The following is a 24588-nucleotide window of genomic DNA, read 5'->3' on the forward strand; positions in this document are numbered from 1 at the left end:
TAAGACAATACACAGATCTTAATTTATGTTAAAGATCTTAAGTGGCCGATGATTTTAAAATTTTTTGAAAGATTTTTATACAAAAATATTTTTTAATTCGTTCGGTAACATTATACGTCAAAAACGACTTTCTTTCTTGGTACTGGACCAAACTAATTTTTTCTGAGAGATTGAGACATAAGTACAAAAGTGAAATCTCCGATTTTCGAAGTTCCAAAAAAGACTTTTTATACCCTCGCAACAAAGTTGCTAAGAGAGTATTATAGTTTTGTTCACATAACGTGTGTTTGTAAGTCATAAAACTAAACGAGTTAGATATAGGGTTAAGATGACGTGACGAGTGAAAATCCGAATGTCTGTCTGTCCCGATAACTTCAGTAAAAATTAAGATATATTGGCGAAACTTGGTACACATGTTCCTTGGGTCCGTTACAGAGCATTGACATGTCCACAAAATGGTGAAAACCGAAAACTAAGCCATAAATAAAGTTATGAAAGTAGTATTTGGTACAGAGGATCACACTAAAATGGAAAATAAACGTGGCGTCGCCACTCATGGGTCAAAACCCATATCTCAGAAACCACTCGACCGACTTCAATGAAATTCCGTATATAATATTTTATTAACAAGCTAATGAAAAATGGGTGAAATCGGTTAATAATCACGCCTACTTCTCATATAACTATTAGGAACCAATGAATAAAATGGAATAAAAGTTTACACAACTATGCCTAAACGTAATTTTTCACCGAAAATATCGGTAATTTCAGAGGGAACTTTTTTTTCTAATACTGAGTCTCTGTACCAAAAATGGTAAAAATCGGGTCACAACTTACCCTAGCTCCCATATACCTTATATTCGGTGAAATCGAATAATGAGTGAAATCGGTTGAGGAATTACCTCAGCCTATATGATGATTTTCGTTATGCTAGTGCACTTTTCTAAAACCTTTGGCATATACAGAATATTTTTCCATTTCAGAATTTAAAATACTCGTTTAAAAAGGGGGAATCCCAATTGTCGATAACGCCAACAGGAATGATAAATAGGCGATCTTATTTCGTTTTAATACGAAAATGGGCGATTAATAATTATTCACCACAAAAACTTTTTTCGAATTTCGAAACCAAATATCTTGATTTTGAAAGCTAACTTCGAAAATCGGAGTATGCCTTATTTTACTTATGTCTCAATCGCCTAGATGTAAAGTGTAATTATACAAAAAAAGAATTGTAAAACTTAACCCACCTGACGAAGTGGACTCCTTTTCTTTTGCTGTCGATTTTTCCGCTTCCTTACGCTTGCGTCCACGCTTTGTTGTACTATAATCTACCTCCTCATCGTGTTGAATAAAATCACTATCATCTTCGCTATCATTCTTCTTACGCTTCTTCTTCTTGCGTCCCTTCTCTTCTCCCTTCTTAGTTTTACGTTTTTTGCCCTTCTTCTTCTTACGATTATCATCGGGATCATAATCATCGTCTTCATCATTCTATATTGTATATGAATATTTAATTATTAAGTTTTAAACATTTCAGTATAAAAAATAGCAATCACAACTTACGTTCGGCTTTAAAGGTGCATCGGAATCATTTGACAGTTCAGCAACTTGCGCAGACTCATCGAGTGCTTCTTCCTCTTCTATACAAATGTGATATAATAAATTTTATTAATATTTTGTGCATATAAAAATTACTTGAATATTTGTGAAAATAGTAGTTTCGGCGTTTTGTGGTGGTCTGGCGTCGTCTGCAGTTGCTTTTTAATTGCTTTCACGATTTATATACGAAATTAAACAATACTTACATAAAAGTATTTAGCTGCAAATTCTCGCTCTACGAAATCGGTAGTAAGTAGAGATTTGATTATGCCACAAAACTGTGTATATGGCAGTGTTACGGATTTTTTTAATGGAGTAACTATTTTCATAGCAATCAACTGTGTGCCCTACGCAACATAGTCCAATAATAAAACAATACTTTTTTTCAAATTATATTTATATTTTTTGTAGTTTTTTTTAATGTTTGTGTTTTTGTTTTTTCGTCAGTTTCCATTTCATTTGCATTTACACACTAAGAATATAACAATATCTTTTTTTTCAATTGATTTTTTGCTGGTTTTGTCAGCAGTTCTGCACTTAATATTTTATGTATATAGGTATATATATTTATATAATATGTATATTTAAAGTTTATCAATAAATTTTCATTATAATCATGACCTCGTATATGAATCATAATTGCAATCGTCATCATTGTCATTATCATTACCATAATTTTGTTTTTGTTTTTGTTTTTTTTTTTTTTATTTTAGTTATGCAAAATTACGTGTGTTTGTATGTACTATATACTAAATAATAATAATAATTATATGAAATATATCAAATTTATTTTTTAAGTTTTTTCTTTGCTTTATGTGCATTATGTATATCAAGTTTTGCTATTTCCCCTACCAGTTTCCTTTACATATGTATGTATGTAAATTTGCCATTTAGTTATGTTCTTTTAGTTTTGAAGCAAATTGAAAATGTTGTTTGGTGACAACACAAATTTGTTGTTTTTCTTAAAGATTTTTTTGTTTTTATTTATTCTTCGTTAAGTATATAAATTATGTACTTTAAATTAATCTCAATTACTCAGCGTTAGTCATTAACAATAATATTTAAATAAAACAAAAGAAAACCAAAAAAAAGGTCTCATAAACTATTTAAGAAAATTTCGAATTTTCCAAAATTGCTATTAACAACTGCCAGCAAATGTGTTGAAAAGCGTAAACTTAACATTAATAGTGTGCAAACAATTTGTGTGGTCACTCTTCAACATTGAAATTTAAGCAAAAGTATGTTTGCATTATTCTTTCGCTTTATGCATATGCATATATTAAACATACAACGTTCTCACAGCTACTACAATACTGTATACTATTTATGTATATTTATAAAATGTTGCAACTTTGTTCAAAATTAATTATTTAACAAATAAAAAAGCGTAACTTTTTTATATCAGATGCACTAAAAAGTGCTCTACTGTAGCTAGGATGTGTTTTGAAATTAACTTGCCATTGTGGTGGTTGTTGTTGTTGTTGTATATTTGCAATTCTTAATTAGCCGATTAGCCGCCAGGATACAAATCATTTATATATATACGATACGTAAATTAGCTTTCCAATAGCAAACGAACTTAGTGGAGAGAAGAGAGTTTCAACTAACTAAATTGAAGGTTAGTTTTAGTTTAGCACGAGTGCAGCAAAAAACATACAAATTGTATTAGTTAAGGGTTGAGTTGTTGTTCATAAAGAACTGTCACATGTTTCGAAGAAATAATGTCTTTTGCTTGGACGTTTATATTAACGTAAGTACTTGAGATGCTTGGAAATCAATTTTTTGGATTATTGACTTTAAAATCTTTTCAGTTCGACATGCTTACAAACATGTATGTAGTATATATAAAACGGCTAGAAAAAGTGCATATACTAATTTTTTCAAAAACAACAACAATTGAAAAGTATAACTTTCACAAATTTTATACAAAAATTGCACAATTTGCATACTTTTTATACGCGTACGTATGTATGTGCGCAATTAACGACTAAAAAGCTAGAAATAATTAAAAATTAAACAAGAAAATAAGGCAAAATGCATCTAATAACGTCTGCAGAAATAAAATACAACAAATAAACTTCAAAATTCCGTCATTCATATTTTTTGCATGCCATGCATATGTATGTGTGTGTGTGAATGTGTGAATGTATATGTTACAAGTATTTGTTGTTGTTTTAGCTTTCCTATTTTTGCAAGCAAAGTACGTAGGCTGAATTGAGCTCATTATTTCAACTTTTTTTTACAACTGTGCACTTCATTACATTGTTGTTTTTTGGTGTTGTTGTTTATTTTATTTTTTAATTATTATACTTATGTACGTATGTACATATATGCATATGTATAACCAAATGTTTCAATTTTGTATACGCGCATACAACTTGGGTATTGAACGCGTGTTGGGGGGATGTATTCTCAATACAATTTTAGCACATTCGCCCTTCAATTCAAACAAATTGTAACAAATAAAAACTATTTATATCATATTTAACTAATATTTTTAACTTTTTATTTTTTTCGTATTTTTTTTTTTTTGTTTGTAACTTCAAGTTCAACAATTGCTTGTAAAATATTTAATTATTACAGCTGGGCCCTTCCATTATACATATATAATAAACGGTTTGCAATAAACATTTCCAAATTATGTATTATACAGGTAGTAAGACGGCAAAAAAAGCATAAACCTAAAACAAATATGGGCGTTTGCCATTTAAAACTAATTATTACACAATTACTTCTTTCCTTAAAATTTCTTCTTGCTTGCTCTAGTTTTTTTGTTTGTTTTTCAATTGATTTAAAAATATATTTTATTATGTATGTGTGTATACTATTTTTAAATGTAAGTAAATTTTTACGATATACATATGCGTTTCTTCTTTTATAATAAAATATTTTTTTTTTGTTTTTAGGATATTTTACGCTCTCTTTACACTTTCAAATTCACTTTCACATTCATATCCTCTTTGCTTCGCTTTTAATACAAAATTCTAATGCTGCGAAAATTTTGCAATCAGTGCGCATTTATAACAATTAGACCGTTTTCACACAGGCAATTTTTGTCGCGGCAATTCTTAGTTTTATAGGAGAGGGGGCGACGAAGAGACGAGAATTTCTCTCTCTCTCGCTTCCCTTGGTGTCCCCCTCTCCTATAAAACTAAGAATTGCCGCGACAAAAATTGCCCGTGTGAAAACGGTCTTAGCGATCAATGCTGTTTGTTTATAGTAAAAAATATATATTTACAAAAGCAACCTATTTACGTTATAGTAAGTATATTTCTGTATATGCACTTGTGTGTTTTTGCTGCAGGCGTGCCGTCGTCGGCGGTACTACATTCAAAAATGCAATGATAGCCAGTAATACCAACATATTAAAACCGTTAGCGAGTTAAGTTCAAATATAAAACTAGGCACAATCACTAATAGCATAAATACGCCACGCTTGCAAACTCATACAAAACATCCTACTTCTCTTCAATTACACTCGTATTCTTGTTTTTATACTCATATTTATATTAAAGAAGTCTCACTCCAATAAGCAAGCACAAAATCAAAAGTGTTCATTGACGTCATCATCATTGTTCGAATCACGTTCCGAGCCGTTATCATCATCGTCATCATTTGAGTCATCATCGTTAGAATCTTCATCATTTGAGTCGGAAGAATCATCTGAATCGGAATCATCATTATTATGTTGATTATTATTATTATTATTGCCCTGATAATGATGATGACCATTGTATTGTTCCTGTTGCTGGTGCTGCTGTGCGCTATTATTATTATGTTGTTCATCGAAAGATGACGCGTGTGTTTGGTTGTCCGGCGACAAATAGTACTGTTGCTGCTGCTGCTGTTGTTGTTGTTGCTGTTGGTTGTGGTGCCGTTGTACGGTGTTGTGTGTATGTTTCTTCTTCCTATGTAAGCTCTCATCATTGTGCTGATGTTGCTCTTGTTGGTGTTGTGTTATATGATTTGGTTGTTGTTGTTGTTGCTGTTGCATATAGTATTGCGTTTGATTTTGATAGCCACTTGGTGGTGAATGATTGCTTTCGCTGCCACTCACCATCGGCGAGACACGTGCACTATGCGCAGTCGCAGCGGTCAAAACATTCGTACTGCCATCTACATAGTGTGACGTGGCACCGGCTGCCATATGCATAGCCGCCGTTGTGGAGGCATGTTGCAAGAATTGTTGCTCTTGCTGTTGTTGTTGCTGCTGCTGATGCTGTTGGGCTGCCGCCACCGCAGCAGCAGCCGCCGCCATCGATGTCAATTGTTTATCATAATCGGTCACCAGCTGCTTTATATGCGCCAATTTAGCATGCAAGTAGTCAAAACGTTGTTTGTCGCGCTTCAACTCTTCTTCATTGTTAATACGCTCATATTCGGCCACAATTTGCTCCTTAATATGCTCGTAATCGGAGCAACCTTGTGGTGCACGTTGCAATTGATCAGCCAGCACCTGGAAGTTGCGGCGTACATCTTCGATGCGTTCTAACAGTTGGCGATACTCATCGTAATCCCGTTCAAATTCAGTCTTGTATTGGCGTCGCTGTTCGATGCTTGTGATTGCTGTGTAACTGCTGAAATCATAGTTGGGCATTTCGGCGGCGTCTACGTCAACTGGATCGGTGATGGCGGAATGCTGCGTGATCGGCAGTTGAGCATTACTTTCAAATTGGAGCTGCTGATGCTGGTGCTGCTGCTGCTGCTGATGGAGATGTTGTTGGGTAGATTGTTGGTTATGCCGTTGCACTGGGGAGTTTGTGCTGGCGGAATGCGTTTGTTGCGATTGGTAATGTGTACCCTGTTGCAAGTGCCGTTGTTGTTCTTGTACGGGTGGTGTAGGTGTGCGTACACCAACTCCACGCATTTGTTGTTTACTACTACTACCTGATGACGCCGCCGCTGATGAGCCCATTGAACGGGACGTTGTCTGACTTTTGTTGTTGCTACTACTTCTCGCTGCCGACACATGCTCTTCACGCTCATTTTTAACGGCGTTCGCAGTTCCGTGCATTTTTGGCGAGTATATGACACTATTACTTGACTTTTGTTGTTGTTGTTGCTGATGCTGCGCATAGTTGGGCGATTGGTGGCGGTAGTTCGCACTACCACTGCCACTGCCACTCCGATTGCTATTATCACGTCCTGCAGTTCTATTATTACTACTACTACTACTAGACTCTGGTACGAAATTAACTCCGTACGGCAAGGAACTCTTCGGCGAGCCTGCTAATGGACCACGTTTTAGTGTATGCTTCATATTATTACTGCTGCCTTCATGCTCTTGTACATTATAATTGCTATTGTTCCCGTTGCCACTGTTGGTATTATTTTTCGGCGAAATGTTTGTCGTTGCGCTGGACACACTGCTGTTGTTGCCAGAGTGACGATTTTCTTTCGGATTGCTGCCGGCGGATTTACTGTTGCCGCTACTATTGGATTTTCGTGCATTATTGCCGTTGCCGCTACTACCGCTGCCATGAGCTGTATTATAACCACTTCCTTGCGGATGTTCTAAATTCTGCATAAAATCGTCCATATTATTGAGCACATTGTAGCTTAGATCGCTGTTGCCAGAATTCTCATTAGTTTGTGTAGTGTTCCTAGGACCTTGTGGAGAATAGGTAGATGCTGACGCCGTTGTATGTTTGCTGCGCTGCATTGAGAAGTTGGAGTTGCCACTATTTTTGCTGTTGTTCATGTTACCAAAATTGGCGCCGGTACGTGTACCGCTACCACCAGCATTGTTCGCTGCATTCATGCGATTCACACCCGCGCCGCCTGTAGCCGGAATATGACTAATTCGTTGCTTCTTCGGCGGAAAATGCTCATCGTACTCCACACTAGTGCGTTTCAAACTGTTGCCGCCATTCATACCACCACCGCCCGACAATGGCGGTGGGCTGCCCGTGTGTGTTGAAGTTGGACTCTGGCCCGACGTCGAGCTGCCCGCGTCTGAGCTCAATGGTGGCGTTAGATTCTGTGGCTTGCGACGTTTCAGCTGCTGTAACTCCTGCTCTGTGTAATATGGCCAATTTTCGTTTACGTCATTCCACATTTGGCGCCGTAAATTATACGTGTTATCGCGTGAAAGTGCAATATCCTTAAGTATATTACTTATAAGTGAGCGTTCACGATCACGTAATCCTTCGTTTTGTAAACGTGCATATAATTCAGGCTTCTTGAACGGTCGCAAGGCAAGTAAGTGGATAAGGCGTTCACGTATTTTACGACGCGATATATCAGGTAACTTGCCACCTCCACCATTCGCATTTGATGCAGTGCCACCTTTTGTGCCACCACCACCTGCCTTCGTACCGTTACTAGAGAAAGAGCCACCGCTTCCAGCGCGTGAAAAATTGCCATTACCACCCACTGCATTACTGCCTAGCCGTGACTGTTTATTGTTAACACTGCTATTAACTAATGTAGATGTGGAGGATTCGTTTGGCGAATTATGTTGTGTAGCTGACGCATATCCATTGGCGATGCCAGCCGCCAGTGTGGAAGAGAGCGATGAGGCGGACGTTAGCGATGGTAGCGAGGGTGATACGTTGTTCTGAGAATATATATTACTCGCACTACCGTTGCCATAACGATTATTGGTGCTACTATTACCACTGGCAATTGTACCCGAACCACCGAGTAGCGTGGGATTAGGTGAACGTGAGGATGAGGATGATGTGGATAGATTTGTGCCACCCAGCTTATTGTGGAAGCGTTCATTAGCTGCACTACCGCTATTTAACGTATGCTGTGTGGTTGGTGGCGAATTGCTATTCAGCGACGTTGTTAATTTATTACGACTAAGGCTACTTAAATAATTACTACTGCTATTGTTGTTGTTGTTGCCATTGTTATTTCCACTATGGCTCACATGCGGATAGACTGTTGATGACGGCACAGATTTCTTCACCTTACGTCCAATATCAGTTTGATTTGGTTTAATTTCCCGTATACATTTGCTCTTCTCCGTCTCTTCGGCAATTGCCATTTTGGTACGAGTCGTGTCATAGATATCATCGTTGGCATGGATGCGCATCCGATATGGTATTGAACCGAGCACATCGAGTCCTTCTGTAGTCTGTTGTATACACTCAAGGGAGCCCTCAATATCATCGATAGTAAAACCAAATTTACGACCTTCATTGCTGTCCAATGTGGGAAAATAGATGACACCGGAATTGCCATTGACTTGAATTTTGGGACGTTGACCATTTGTGAAGCGTTTGCTATTCTCATTGTGTTGATATTCCTCGATGGCGCGATAGGCAGAATCTGTGAGTTTAACAAAAAAATAGTCCTTGGATTCATCGGAGTAACGATTTTGTGACATGCCATAGTTGCCGGACGTGAGAGCTGAAGGGCATTTTGCAGTGGCGATCGAATTTGTCATAACGCAATACAATCAAACTGCGTGGGGGTTGGTAGGTTGTGATTAATTCAATAGATAATTCACACACTTTACAACTTGCTGGTCTTAAGGTGTTTTGTTTTTGTTATCCTTTGCTGTTAGACGACGTGGGATTACAGTTAAGGCCTTTCCAAATATTTTATATATTTCAGTTGCTGGTTAAACTTTTGGCGCAATTGAGTTACTTTTTACTTAGATACTTATTTCTGTTTCTAAGTAGTGCTTGGAGTTTGATTTGCGACTGTGGAAGTATTACGTTTGTTCGAGTTATGTATTAATTGTTTTTGTTTTTCTTTTTCTTTTCTGTAGGAAGCATCAACCGTGGAAGAGTTGTTGTTGGCCGCTGTAGTAGATTTTTAACAATACAAACTCTTAGGACGTGGTAGTATTGCAGTGATTCTCTTTTAACCTTTGTTGTATTTATTTTGATTATAGTTTTAAATATTTGTTAATCGAGTTTTACTCGATTTCAATTGAATTGTTTTTTCTGGAACCTTTACGTGTAGTGTTAACTGTTGAGGAATCAATCATTCCACGTGTATACTTGTTAACGCCTGCGCTAGTATTGTTTGGAGGAAAGATCGTTGCAGAAAATTCTTTAGCTGAATTTGGGCGTTTTTTAAATTTGTGTAGCGACAGGTTTTTTTTTTTGTCGTAGTTGCAACACTAATTTGACGTCTTTGTTGCTATGGTCTTTTATTTGACTTTGTTGTTGTAAATTTTTGATTTCACTACGAAGAGTAACTTTTCTTGGACACTATTATTGTGTGTTTTTTATTCACTTCCGTATCCACTGTGAATGATGATTACGCGTGATTTTCATTGGTTATGATCAGCGATTGCGGCGAAAATTATTGACGAGTCTTGATCGTATATGCAATTTAATGCTTTTGATTAGACTTTTAAAATGTTTCTTTCGATACGATATATAGTATATCTTATAAGTTTTTCGATTCTATAAGCAATACTGCGACGAAAAAATTTGCCTTCTTTCTTTCTTTTTCCAATTAATTCGACTGTGGATCACGCTTTGTTAATGTGTGCGTATGCGGTGTGCAATAAAAAATAGTCACAGACACAGACACGCCTGCTGATCTGTTTACTGTCTGTATTAGGGGGGCTTTTTCGCAGCCGCTGTTCACCGTCTTATGTGTGGCCTATTTGTGTATTGGTTATGCCCTTGTTGGCTGTTTTGGTCGTCGCTCACCGTCGTTCGACGTGATAATTTTTTAATGTTCTCTTTTATTATTTCACGGGTAAAATCTACATTAGATGCAATTACACTGAGATAGGTATTTGAATTTAGGTATTTTTGGTACACAAAGTAATACGAATTTTCTTGTTAAATAATAATGAAATTACTTAATTGGGTTAAGGTAGGCATGGATTTTGCTGCTGCTGGTGATTCTGCCACTGCGGTTGTGTTATTACTGTGTTTTTGGTATTATATTTGTGTAATTGTATTGGCTATTGTTGTTTTTATGTTTTTATATTAATTGTATATTTAGTCGTTGTTTTTGTTGGTATTTACTGCCACTACTATTATAGCTGTAGTTATAGTTGTAGCTGTGATTGCTACTGTTGCTGCTGCTGCTACTACTACTACTACTACTGTTGATGAAAGTACAAACAGTTGTGGTATCTGCAAGATACGTTGTACGTATCTCCATTTGTCACTGCCTACATTTGGTGTGTTAAAGCAAGACAACAATATTTACTTGGCTGTGGTTGTATTTTCGCTTTGTTTCTATGTTGGTATATAGATATGTGGCGACGTTGTCTTTGAGTTTCAGCTGCTATTGTTGTTATTGCTAAAAGTCATTTGTGTATGGTTTTTATAATATATATTTAATTCAATATGCACACACTTGTAGAATGTCAAAATGAAAGAAACAAAAACAATAGCGTTGCGTTTTTTTATTTCTTCTATATCTCCTGTTGTTTCTGTCAACGTTTCATTTTAATATAAGCGGAATTTTTGCTCGTTTCTTCAATTAGTTATTGTTGTTTTTTTTTTTTTTTTGCTCTTGGTGCTCTGGGGATTTTGTGGTTTTTATGATTTTTGCTTCTTTTGCTCTTTTTGTTGAAATATTATTAATGTATCTACTGTGCTACTGCTTTAGCTTTTGATTAAAAAACTTATATTAATTTTATTCTTGCAAAATTTTGATCAATTTCAGCATTCAGCACACAATCTACGTTTCGAAGTTACACTTTTTATGTGGAGCACTTATTACGACTATAATTTGTACAATTTTCTATTGCGTGATTTTTTATTTCGGCTTCTAAAAAACTAAATAACTTTTTGAATCACAATTCATTCACTCTCTCTCCACTCGATTATATGGTGTGCGCGACGCAATCATATATAGTATATGTTAATTTAAGTTCATTTTAAATTAAAGGTATCTTTATCGACGTCCGAAAGGTATCTGTGAAACGAAATCGAAACGAGTTGTTTTCCAAGCGGTTGCTTGCTTGCTTGACTGGCTAGTTAGTTGGTTGTTTGGTTAGGTAGTGCTTTGCTTGCCTTGCTTTTGTCGTTGTTGTTGTGCTCGTGCTGCTGCTGTTACTGCTACTTTAATTTCAGTTTAGTACGTGCTTTGTATCACTTGTTGTTGCTCCCCGACTGCTTATACGTTGCTGTCACTATTTGTTGTTTTATGTTGACATATCAGCACAAAGTCGAATGAAACAAGTTTGCAATTTGTACTCTCTATCCTCGCTCTTCCTATTTCATGCGCTCTTCTTCTCCAATCCACTGTACGATCACTCTCTGACCTTTTACACTCTTTCAATCAAACTGCACTCTCTACCCTTTTTGACAGGCACTTATTTTTTTTTCTAAAAAATTGCACCCTAACCAAGTAACTTTGAAACACAAAACAACGTATAATCGGCTCTGTGGTTTGTCTTGGAAGAGAATTTCTTTTTTTTCAGACCAACAGTTATTGTGATGTTCGTTGTTGTTAAGCAAATTTTTTGCTTTCCTTTTTCTTGTAACACAAACCAGTTTTTTTTCTTATACAGTATTATTTAACATACGAATATGTATATTCACCCTCTCATAAAATCGATCATTTACTAAATTTTATAGTCTTGGTGTCACTCACTCTCTTATTCTCTAGAGTATTTCTCTCTCAAAATTTGCTGGTTACCTGTAACTTTACCAGCTGTGTTAATAAACACGTTCGTTGAAAAACGACGAGTAAATTATGTATTAACGAGCGAATGACAAAACAAAATGAATCTGGTGTAGCGGGGCGGCGTTGGGTGTGTTGCATATAAACATACACACCTACAAAAAACGCTGATGGATCTTGCTTTTTCTACAGATATGACTATTTTCGAATTGACTCGACCGCTCGATTATTTTGTTGTTGTTGTAGTTGGTTTTGCAAACACTCGCTGGAACTTATTCTCAGCTGCTCTCTAGCAAGTACTTTTCGATCACTACTGCTTCGTTGTTGTTTCTTATATTAATATTACGGTATTGTTTACGTATATTTTAAGATAGATTTTCTTTGCCGTTTGCCAAAAATGCTTCCAATATCCACTAGTCGCTGTTTCACCTTGTTGTTTTTTTGTTATGAATTTTGAAGGAACTTTGCTCGACGAGAAAGAGTTCTACAAAAAAATGCTTTATTGGTAAAAAAATGTACTTGAGTAGGGGTTATTGACAGCAATATTAAAAAAAAATGCATTTTTTTATGTAAAACCGAATTGCTCTTTAACGCGCATTTGCGGTTATTCAAATTGTATTTGTATTGAAGAATAACGGGAAATAATAATGTGTGATTCGAAGATTTTTGAAAATTACATTAATACTGTTTTATGATAGGGTTGATATTAAGTCTTATTTATACAATATATTCATTACTAAATTTTTCAACAGCGATCTCATCATTGATATTTGTCGACTCTTAAAATTTATATCAGACTAGAAAGCGTTACGTATTTTTAAGACAGGTGGCAAAATGATGCTTACGGTTCGAAAAACAGTATAAGATGATTCGTGCGTTTACTCGTTTAAACAAGTTCCATAAAAATTAACATTATGTGTAAAATCTCATCGAACATTACTAAACATTCGAGACATAACGGGGTTAAATTTGTTACTTTGATTAGAGGAGATGCAATAGACCATAAGTCACAATGTGGTCCGCCGAATTTTAATCTAATCTAATCAAATCAAAAATCTTTCTTTCCCGCTGGTGGGATTCGCGGAAGAGGAAGACATCCACTCCTTTCCAGAGACCAAGGGGAAAGTGACGTGCAGCACTTGGAACTTCTAAGTGGCACCAAATTTCAAAACGGAGAGATGAATAGTGTTGGTGGAAACGGCTCTCATCGCCTAAGCGGTGAAAATTCAAAAATTGATAACAGTCTGAGGCTTTCTAGGCGAATATTCAATGATTCATTCTATAATTTAGATCTTTAATTTCAATACTTGTTTTTCTACTTAAAAAACTATAACACTTCGAGTTCAATTCGGTTTAAAAAATGTTTTTTTAAATATACACCGTTCAAATACCAACTATTGAGCAACTCACTTTATGTACCTTTTGGTGACGTCGACACTGATGGTTGGACGTACAATTCAGGACGAACAAAATCAAGTGGAAATATAAGATGTTTGGAGTGTTGTTGTAGAAAACTTGCTTGTTAGCATACAAAATTGCCTCTTGAGGTGATGACGAAAATTTCTATAAAATGTGTACATTAGTATATGCAAAGTACATTTTACTATTTTGCGTTGCTTGTGATGGAAGAATTAAAGCAACATTATACATTATTTTTTGATAATTCATTTGCTTACTGTATGTTTGTTGGACTGCAAAATAGCACTCTTTTAAATTCAAGCCGCCTTATCGCTCTTCACACACTCTACTTTGCCCTGTTAGAGAATGTATGCACTTTTTGTGTTGTTACTGGTTTGTCAATTGTTGCGATTGATTTGATGTTGGGCTGGTTGGCGTGGTGTCGTTGTTGGTGATTTTGGACTTATTGACGTACTAATTCTGATATTATTCCGATGTTCTTTTTCATTCCTTGGGATTCTTAGACTACATGTGTTTCTGCGGTGTGAAAGAGCTTTTTTGTAGAAAATACAACATTTATATAAAATGATTTCTGCTTTAATTATATATAGAAATATGTCGCTCGCCGTTTTTGCACTGTTTTTACGTAGGCTCCGTCTCCTTGCGTCACTTTATCAATGGTTAATACCGATTTTTGTTTTTGTTTGAATGCAAAGCTATTTTCAATTGTCACTCATAAGCAGTACCGTTTGCGCGTTTAATTTCTTATCGTATTATTTGTTTATTCGTCGTGATTATCAATTTTTTGCACTATTTTCACTTTTTATATTATTATGTCACATAAACAAAAATTAAACTTGTTGTTGTTAACTTCTTGCATTTTCTAAGCGGCTAAAAATTGCGAAGCTATCTTTCGCGATAAAAAAATACTGTTCATTTCAAGAATTTATTTCAACAAATATTTGATGATGAACAGCCTTACAACCTAACCTAACATAAGTTTCAGGGAATATTTTTAAATATGATTTAATAAAAGTGGTTGTTGGGTTTGTTTAACTTTATACTTAAAGACGAGTGCAAAATATGAAACCTTTCACATAAAAGTTTACTAAAGTCATGTCTTTCCAATATACACGTGTTAGTTATTGGACAATCTATACTTTTATCGGCGAGATATAGCTATAATTAATTCTAAGTTGTCTACACACTTTAAGGACCCTGTTTTTGTCGTATAACCTAAACAGGAAAATGAAAATTTGGAACAGTCCGTGGACAGTAGATATACATAATATGTTTGATAATTGAACAATTACAATGCTTGCATACCATTTTCAAATACATACATACATTTATATATATTGTATATAGTGTTATGATAAGATCGTCTCTAACATTAACATATTTTCTTTGAAAAGAATTGTATGCATTTCGACAATTTCTCTAATGTTACTACAATTTTTTCATAATTGTTTCATTCATAACCCAAAATCGAAAACCAAAAGTTAAAAGCAATTACTTTGTTGGAGGTTCGATTGATTCGTGTGACCTTCAGAGTGAGAAGGCAAATGTTTATAATGCCAAAGGTGTGAAAAAGACAGTTAGAAGATGTGAAGAGGGGCCAAACTCAATGAAGAGAGTGGGATATGTATGAAAGTCTGTTTAGCTGAGAGTATCTAAGAAGATACATACGTATATACATGTATATATATGTAAATGCAAATGTGCATAATAGTATTAGTACGATTTCGATCGACGGTAAGCGAGAGAGCGCAAAGTTTGTGAGCGCAGAGTCATTTAGTTCAAACTCAATACAGCTGATATGAAAAGTAAAATCCAGCAAAACAAGTTTTATATTTTTGTTATATATTGTAATTGTGATACGGTGCTGGCTAATGCTCAGGTTTTTAATAAATTTGTATACATACAAATGGGAACACACATATTTGCAGTGTATGTACATACATACATACATACATAGATTTATACATACTTAAATATCTCGAGCAAAAGGCAGTAAAGTAGCTTATGCAGAAGATTGTCGTTACGAAATGAAATCAAGCAATGTATAATAATTAAGTTTTTTTTTTTTTTTTGGTTTTTCTAATATTCAAACTGTCATATAGCAGCAAGCACGTTTGCCGGAACAAATACATGTATGTTGAATGGGGGATTTCGCAAAGCGTTTAGTATAATGTGGATATAGCTCATACTGATTAAAATCACAATATTAAAAAAAAATCGAGAAATTCTAATTTTAATTAAAAACGTTGATACTGTGTACAACGGTTACTATGAGTCAGCGCTACTTAACCGAAACAAATCCGTATTCATATCACATCAAGTGCAGACACCCCATATAGCATTGGGGAATATTTAATACTGATGCAACAGAGACTTAATATTATAGCCTTTCCGCACAAGACCTAATTGATCAATTTAGCGGGCTTTGCTAGATTAAAGCGCTGATTTTAATCGATTTACAATAAAAAATAAAAATCTAATTTTTATGCATTAATTTTTAATCGAATTTTAATCGAGTTGAAAATGAAATGCAACTCTGGGAGTTGTCTGTATTTTTTGATAAAATAGCTTTAATACTACTCGACGGTATATGTCGCCAATTTCTTATGAAATGCAAAAACAAATATGTATAACAGCTGATCGATTATCGAGTTAAGTGAGAAGGGCCAGGGCTATTGCATGGTTCTCAATTAATTTGGTTGTGCGAAAAGACTATTAAAGAATAAAAATTTTTTCCAGGAAAATATTTTACGAATCAATAGCCAATATATGAAAATAACAAATAGTAGTAGGAAATATACCAAATAAATCGTCAGAATGTAATAATGAATTATCACTATAGCAGTATTCTGTCAACAAAGCTTTATGCAAATTTTTATAGTAATACAACAGCATAAGAATTTACACCTAATCGCCACTCTTTACGTTGTTGAGGCTTCGTTGCGGTTAAACGCGTCCCTTGATAAACAATGCCCGCAATGCGGATTCATCGACTAACTGGCGCAATCATAATTATGTATTTCTATACCGAACATTGAAGAAGGTAAGTTGTATAAAACAAATGAGATATGGGGCTAGCTACTCAACTATAAAAAAGAGAAGACAGAATAAATATACGAAATAACACTACAATCCACCCAACCAACGAGCTAATAAACGTTCGTTAGTATTATGACTGGCCGATCAGCTTAGCGATCGTTGCTAACGGTCATAACTGCACACATGGAGTACAATAGTCGCTGCTCCAACTTGATTTCATTTTTTGGAAGGGGCAACAAGGCTATATAAAAATGCTAACCATAGAAAGACTCGAACTATTTAACTCAATGAGATATCGCTGCAATATACTTAGTTACACGCTCTCACAAATAGGTGCGGGCATACCAAATGCCGTCGTGCTTGAAGATCTACGGCGCTCACTAAACTATACGGTATAGGAAAACTATGAAGAATGTATGTTAAAAACGATAACAATTACAAAAGTATTGCACCAATTACCCTAAAGCTGCATTCGAAATATAATTTAAGCTTTATGCGAAAGAGTTGGCATGCTGGAATGAGAAAAAATACAATAAAGCGCAACGCGAAAAAACAAGTTTTCAAGCTAAGACAATTCGAAGCACAAAGCTCGACGCTGAAACAATTTAATAAAATAACAAGAAAAAAACTGAACAAGGAAATCAGTAACCAAACGACCAAACAGACGAACTGACAGACCGCCAGTGAAATACGTAAATACACATAATGGCTAGTGAATATAAGTAGTTTCTATTCGTATAGCAACTGCGATTGTGACTGGCGTTGGCTTTGGGGTTTTGGTTTAAGGTTGTGCTGCACATGTATGGCCGTTTTTTTATCTTTATACGATACTTATACACATGTGGGGCCATTTTGATACACATACAAATGTAACAAGTTGTATGTATGAGCATACCTATGCATGATACATATGTACATACATGTGGGTAACCCCAAATGTAAGTAACACATGTATAATCAACTACCGCACTGACAAACGGACCACAATCGAAAACGAAGAATTAGAGCATAAGCATTAATACTACAACCGTTATTTTATTGGGACCAACCGCATTTAGATGTTTTTACTAAATCAAGTATCTTTCGAGTTAGAGTCTTCTCAGAAATTCCAATACGAGTTTTCAACTCATAATTAGATTTGAAAGTCGACCGAAACATATTTTGCTGTGTTACAATTATATAGATACCATGGAATTATATCGAGATCAATTTATTTAAATGTTTCCTTAAATGCACGACCTTTCCCCTTTGCTATCTAAAAAAATAACCTATTTGAGGCGATTTTATTCGGATAATATATAATTTTTATTAAATATTCTCACGTTGGTGAGTGTTTAACTCAAAAATCTATTTCAAAAAGATGTTTTATAATATTGAACCAGAGGCAAATTTAATACCAATTTGGAACTAAAATGAATTTTAATAAAGACTACAAAAAAGGAACTAGAGAAATTAAGATAAATTGTTATGAACTGAATTGTTTCCTGGAAACATAATAGGCGAGCATAACTATTAATCAAAGTGTTTATTTCACCTTGGCAAAGAGTATAAACTATATGAAATTATTATACATTGTGAATTAGATAGGTTTACCCCTCAATGGTATAGTTGAGGACTGTCGAGTAAAAATTACAATGCAAAGCACTTATGACCGAAAATGGAGATGATGATGGTGGCACACAGAAAAATAGGTGAGCTAGCGTACCAATCCAACAACAAAAGCAGCCAAATGCCACTACGGAATCAAAATCTATGTGAATTCATACTATTAAAAGTGTATGACCAAATAGACCAACTAATCGACTGACAAAACGACGACGAGCAATTCACTCACGTTATTCGGACTGGGTCGAATTTGCTACATATTTTGTGTTGTTGTTTTTTGTACTGATTGCATACTTGCACAAACGTTCCAATGAACGAACGAACGTACGAACGACCGTAAAAACAGACTCGACGACAAATGTACGGATAGACGCCAGTTTTAATGTGTAGACGAATTGCTTTATGAATGCTGCTGCACCGTCGTCGTACAAACAATACTTTCACTTCTTTGCGTTTTTATTTCGAACAATTTTTCTTTTTGTTTTTTTGTTTCGTCTTGTTTTACTTGTGTGTGCTTTTCGTTTCATATACTTCACTTTGCAACGCTGTTGCTATATAATTTTATATATATTTTTTCTTCAAATTCAGCGAATACCTCGCGTATTCGGCGAACGGTATAGATACTATACCAAAACCAGCAATAACAACAAATAAAATTAAATACAGCAACCACAGTGCGTTTTATTGTTTTATTTTGTTTCATTTACTTTAATTTTTCTGCTGTATCTGCCTACCAGTAATTTATAATTTTTCCAATTCCCGATGAAATTTTATTTTTAGTATATTCTTTTTTTTGTCTGATTGCATTTTATTATATATATTCATATGTATGTATTTACGTACATATGCACACGTTTTCCTCTTCTCTTTCGGCTTTTCGGTGTCATTTGGTAAATTTAATAAAAATACTCTCATATGTGTGCACAAGGTAAATGAATTTAATAAGATTCTTAACCTGTGAGTACTGTGAACTCAGGGACGATAAATACTTATCTACCACTTCCACTTATAAATAATCATTACGAATTAGTTTAAATAAAAAATCTTTGACCAACAAAATTCATAGTATTCAAAATTATTTTTGAAATATTAATCATGCCAAAATGTTATAATCTTTTTCAAAAATCTATTCTTGGCATTATAAGAATATAGTTTATATATTGAAAGAGATTTTTTGTGGACACTTTTGTGAGTACCCGTTAAAAACATTCATCAAAACAATAATTAAATACATATTTATTTTTAAAATAAAATAATTTCAGTAGTAACTGCATGTAATAGGACTAATTTAAATGGTTTCTGTGAGTTCATATAAAGAAAATATATTAATTTAGTAACATACAAAAGAAAAAAACTAAAAGTAAGTATGTTTTGGATCCTATTTCAAATAAATATGAAAACATGAACAATTAAGAAACAAATATACACTGTGCAACATGTGGCGAGAGTGAGAATATGTGAAATTTAGTAATTTCGAAATTGCATTAGGCTTAATCTTGGTTAATTAATAAACCACACCTTTACTTCGTAAATCTTGCAAACTCTTATTTTTTAATTACGAATTTTCAACGCAATGTTCATCGGAAACAATCATACCTAATATGGGAATTGTCGAAAATAGTAACTTTTATAGACTATGTAATGTGCTTTTGCCATTTGTTTTAATAAACAATGAAGAAACCTCATAAAAACGACATTTATGTAGCAGAAAATAAATTGATTGACTACAAATGAGTCAACTTCTACAAATTAAAGCTATACTTTTTAAGTCAACCGACACAAAACTTTAGCTTTTGTAAAGAACAGTTTATTAAAAAAGAATTATTTCAAAAAACATTACTCTTTCCATTATTTAGTATTATATGTGAATAATCACGCATTTATTTATGCATAAATGAATCATTGAAATGTACTAGAATTTACCACATATGAAATGTGATTTATTAGCACATTTTCTCAATAATTTGCGTCAATATTGGAAAAGTAAGCACAGTTATTATTATAAGTGATGAGGAGGAAAACTATTGCACATATTATATTATATGGAACTACTCTATTTAACTGCCGAAAGCCAATAAGACATTAAAGAGTAAATACATATTTAAAATTTAACTTTTTTTCGTCTTATTCCGTAGAGATATTAGAGTTAAATGAAAAACCATTTAAATGAATAAGTCTTACACCTAGTTGCAGTGCATTTCTCTATCTATTATTCTATTGTATTCCACACCTGCAATGAAGGCATTACTTTGAATTAACCGAGCATTTTTGATTTTTGAATCAACGATTCGAAAGTTTGAATTTACACACACTAATCTAACTAGATTGAATACTAATTTTCATAGCTTAAATTTGAAAAATCTTTAATTTTACTAATAACAATTCTTCAGAACAAATAATGCAAATCCAAAAATAAATTATAAAATTATGCTCTCAAAAAACGAGCATTTGATTTTACTTAATTGTTCTCTTCTAATATTAAAGGCATCATTACCATATGCTTGCCTATTGTAACTACAGTAATCATACCTTCGTAGTTAGTAAGATCTAAAAAAAAATAATGTAAACTAGGAAAACTCTTTTAAAATAATTTTTTCTATATTTGGAAAAACATGATGCATAATCATTCAACTAATTTTGGCCCACGTTTTCAATGCATTTTGAAAATTATATATGTATATAGTATAAATATGTAGTATGTCTGAATGTACTACTTATGTCTGGCATATTTTCTACCCCTACTCACACAAGGTGGTGAAATCAGCCATATCGGCTTAAAGAACAGTCCCTATTACACTTAGTATACCTTTTCGGTTGTCACCTATGTTATGCCACACCCCTATTCAACAACTGAATCAAAATATATTACAAAAATAATAGTTTTTTAATCCAGGATATCTATTTTGGAAATGTATTATTTTCGTAGTCACAGTTAAAAAGTTGAAGAGTCGTGTCGAAACGAAACAACCAAGATACGGGCGATGGAAGACGGCGTTGTGAGATACGAGACGACGAGCGATTTTGCACGAAACTTGAGAAAACACATATAAGCAGGGTGACACCAACAACAACTACACATACCACGACGGCACAAATGACAGCGACTACGGCGCGTATATATTAACGGCTGCGACTTTGACAACGACGACCACGACAATAAGATAAAGTGACGGAAGCACAGACACAAGCGGGAACGAGACGGGTAACAACATAAGCGAATACGACTGCATGCAAGTAACGAGCGAGCGACAAGAGTAGGAAATTATTACGAAGGAAAATTTTTGAAATATATATTTTTATACATGAATAATTAACTTTTTTTAATTTAATTTAACATCATTTTTCTATATTTTGCTTGTCCTTAGAAAACAGAACTTTATAAAGTGCCTTTTCACTAGAGCACGCACCTTTCTCTCTTGTACGTTTTTTCGCTGTCTTAAATTTTCACAATTCTATAATTAATCACTCCACTGTTCCATAAACACAAAATATTCACTCGCAATCAATGTTACATATCATTTACACACCTTATTAGTTATTTACGCGAATAAAAACGCAATTTTTAAGGAATTTATGGATATTTTCACAATAAAGTTCCCCAAGTCGAAATCAGAAATCACGTCATGGCTGCCACGTCCAAGCAACAATGAATCGAACAATTCTCACGGCGGCCCATTTCACTCGCTATGGTTCACTCACTCACTCACTCACACTCGCTCGCTTGCTCGCTCAACTGCTGTCTAACCGCCGCTCGCCGCTCGCTAGGGGATGCTGTGACATGTGGAACACAATATTCCATAAGTATTTATGTGAATAAGAAAACAGCCGTAACTCATAGTGCTTGGGAATGCACAAACGCAACGAGCCACCACCAAAGGGTCATTAATACGAACAGTTGAACATACTATATAATTAAAAAAAAAATGTCAGTGCGCGCTCTTAATTTTGAATACGCGCACTCAATAATCTGACAAATGACACAAAGTCGAAATAATTGAGAGTTTGGCACAACGTAGAATGTATGGATATGTATTTTTATACGAACGAGTAGTTGCACACGTTGGTCTTAATGTAAATATCGCTTTAACGATTTAGTGCACTTAATGAGTGTAAAAGAGCCAACATTAGCGTATCAAAAATGATCTGCGGCTCAACTTGGTACGAAAAGGTAACAGGTATACACATATGGTATGCAACAGCATGTTAAATTGTCAGTCAAATAAGAGACAGCGGAACACATTCGCTAATATGTACTATGATTCATATAAGTACGTATGTTTGCAAATTGAGAGAAAAACATCCGAGTTTTTGTTGTCCCATATATTAAAAAAAAAATTGTATTTTCAATAAACAAGGTCTTCAAAGCATAAATAACCTTCATTTTGAATGCTTAATATTTACAAAGGCAGTTGACAGTTGGTCAAGTTGAAAAATAGAAGTGAAGCTTTTAATTCATGTAAATATATATGTACTTTCCTATATTTTGCAACTCATGAACAGTTTGTAGGAAGTAAAGCCATCACCCAATTGTCTGCTCGAACATTTGAATTGACAGATACGCATGTGTATATAAATATGTATATACTTGTTGGTATTTCCATTCCCAACGTTTTTTCCCCAACATACTCAAAAATAATTTAATAGACGGATCATAGCGTTCCATTACCAACCAACTAAATTGTTTACCATTTCAATATATTGTTATCACTACGAGAACGAAACGAAATTGTTTCAATTTCCGAAATTTCTCTTCATACAGGAATGTTCAACATTAGGAACAATACTGATGTAATAACAAATGTGAAAGACATATTAGGGAGGGGAGAACATATGTATTGGTTTTCCATGTCATTTCCATTAAGGCGATTATTAAAAGTAAAATGTTTAATTACATATTAAAAGCACGACACTTACATGTTTTAAGGACACCACTGCGTTATTATTCCAAAAAGTATTAATTTTTAAAAGGAGTTCGAAGACCGCCAATGCAGAAAGTAGTCCTAAACGACAATACATAAAATACCGCGGTTGGTCACGATTGCTTTAAATTTATGCTTCGGTGGCGATAATACGTAAGCAACGTAAACTTTTTAAAACAAAGCAGACGAATGTCTAATAACTCAACAAAATTCAAAGCTCTTTTCTCTAAGATATTCTCGGAAATAATTGCTACATATGTATATTGTTACACAATAAACAGCAGTCGCATATTTATTAAAAATACGCTTAAAATGTATTTTATGATTTAATAATGCAATATATAACACTCTTGAGAAACCATAACAATGATCGAGAAATTAGATGTTGTTATTTAGCAGAAAAAATGTGTACTGGTAATGCTATTGATAATGCTTGCTTAAAGGTAAAAAAAGCGTTTAGATAACCGCGAGAATCCAATCTTCTTCCAAGAATTTAGTATACGCCAAATATTTTTCTAATGAAGTATAAAACTTATGCTAATAATGTAAATTATTATAATAAAATCACAAATGTTTACGGAATTTGTTGTTTTACGGAATGTACAAAAAAGTATTCTATTGCTTTCAATGTTTTTATTGGATTCTCCCTAATGTTTTCTTCTGTTTTGATCCACTCATGTTACAATTCCGATAGGTTTCATTGCTATTTCAGATGCATTTTTCAATAAAGCGAGCACACTAAACTTACTTTGCACTTAATATATGCGTAAATAATATTAAATATATATCAGACTGAAAGAGAAAGATGTATGTGTTTTGAAATTATGAAAATGGCGAAAACGTAAGGCAAAAATGCAATGAAATCGGCCAAATGCAAACCATAAAATCAAACATTATATATTTTTTATTAACATATATTTGAGAACTTAGCGCACACAAATTATTTACTATAGTTTAATAAATATATGCGCAAAATTGGCGCAATTTATGCACACATGACCAGAGGACGGACACATGTATTACCAACGAAAATGCGGACTAGAAGAAATAGACGATTGCTGCTGCGACTATTGCCGATTTCAGCGCCATGGTCTATGGTTTTCGTTGCGCCCTCGAACGCGTAGACGTCGACGTCGCCAAGAATGACCACAAAACTTTTTTCACTACTTTCTTTCCACAAATACAAGTCTTTCAAAATTTCACTCACCTTGAAAAGTATCATCATTCTCGTCTTCAGATGCCATTTTCACTAATGTTCACGAATTTCAGGTGATTAATTCACTAAAAACTTGGTAAAATTATAAAAATTCAGCACTAAAAATTAACGCACGTCAGAATCCACTCACGAAGCCGCTTCAACAAACCATGTTGCCAACGTTGCCAACATGTTGGAACAATGTATCAAAATCAGGACTGTATTTTATAGAGTTACCAATTAAAGAAAACG

General features: G+C 34.2%; 1 protein-coding gene and 1 long non-coding RNA gene across 7 annotated transcripts in view; both read right to left on the bottom strand.

The window, feature by feature from the left end:
• The window catches only part of Mi-2 (chromodomain-helicase-DNA-binding protein Mi-2 homolog), a 30639-nt gene extending 6128 nt beyond the window's left edge, over positions 1-24511 (bottom strand). The window contains exons 1-3 of the mRNA XM_011192050.3: positions 24349-24511; positions 1567-1643; positions 1251-1494 (exon numbers count right to left, since the gene is read on the bottom strand). Coding sequence (XP_011190352.1) covers positions 1251-1494; positions 1567-1643; positions 24349-24385 — 358 coding nt within the window. The 5' untranslated portion in view covers positions 24386-24511. The remainder of the gene's footprint in view (positions 1-1250; positions 1495-1566; positions 1644-24348) is intronic.
• Ell2_2 (RNA polymerase II elongation factor Ell) lies at positions 3191-24316 on the bottom strand. 6 transcript variants are annotated; one of them, XR_008470901.1, is made up of 5 exons: positions 21750-24316; positions 13836-14110; positions 13570-13722; positions 9143-12643; positions 3191-9106 (listed from the first exon to the last, which is right to left on the bottom strand). It is a non-coding gene; the product is annotated as an RNA polymerase II elongation factor Ell (long non-coding RNA). The 6 variants fall into 6 exon arrangements; XR_851978.3 differs by having other exon boundaries at positions 3191-12643; positions 13836-14094; XR_003752625.2 differs by having other exon boundaries at positions 3191-12643; positions 13579-13722.
• Positions 24512-24588: the final 77 nt, after the last annotated feature.

This window comes from Zeugodacus cucurbitae, chromosome 4, assembly GCF_028554725.1.
Source record: "Zeugodacus cucurbitae isolate PBARC_wt_2022May chromosome 4, idZeuCucr1.2, whole genome shotgun sequence".
Taxonomy (NCBI): Eukaryota; Metazoa; Arthropoda; class Insecta; order Diptera; family Tephritidae; genus Zeugodacus; species Zeugodacus cucurbitae.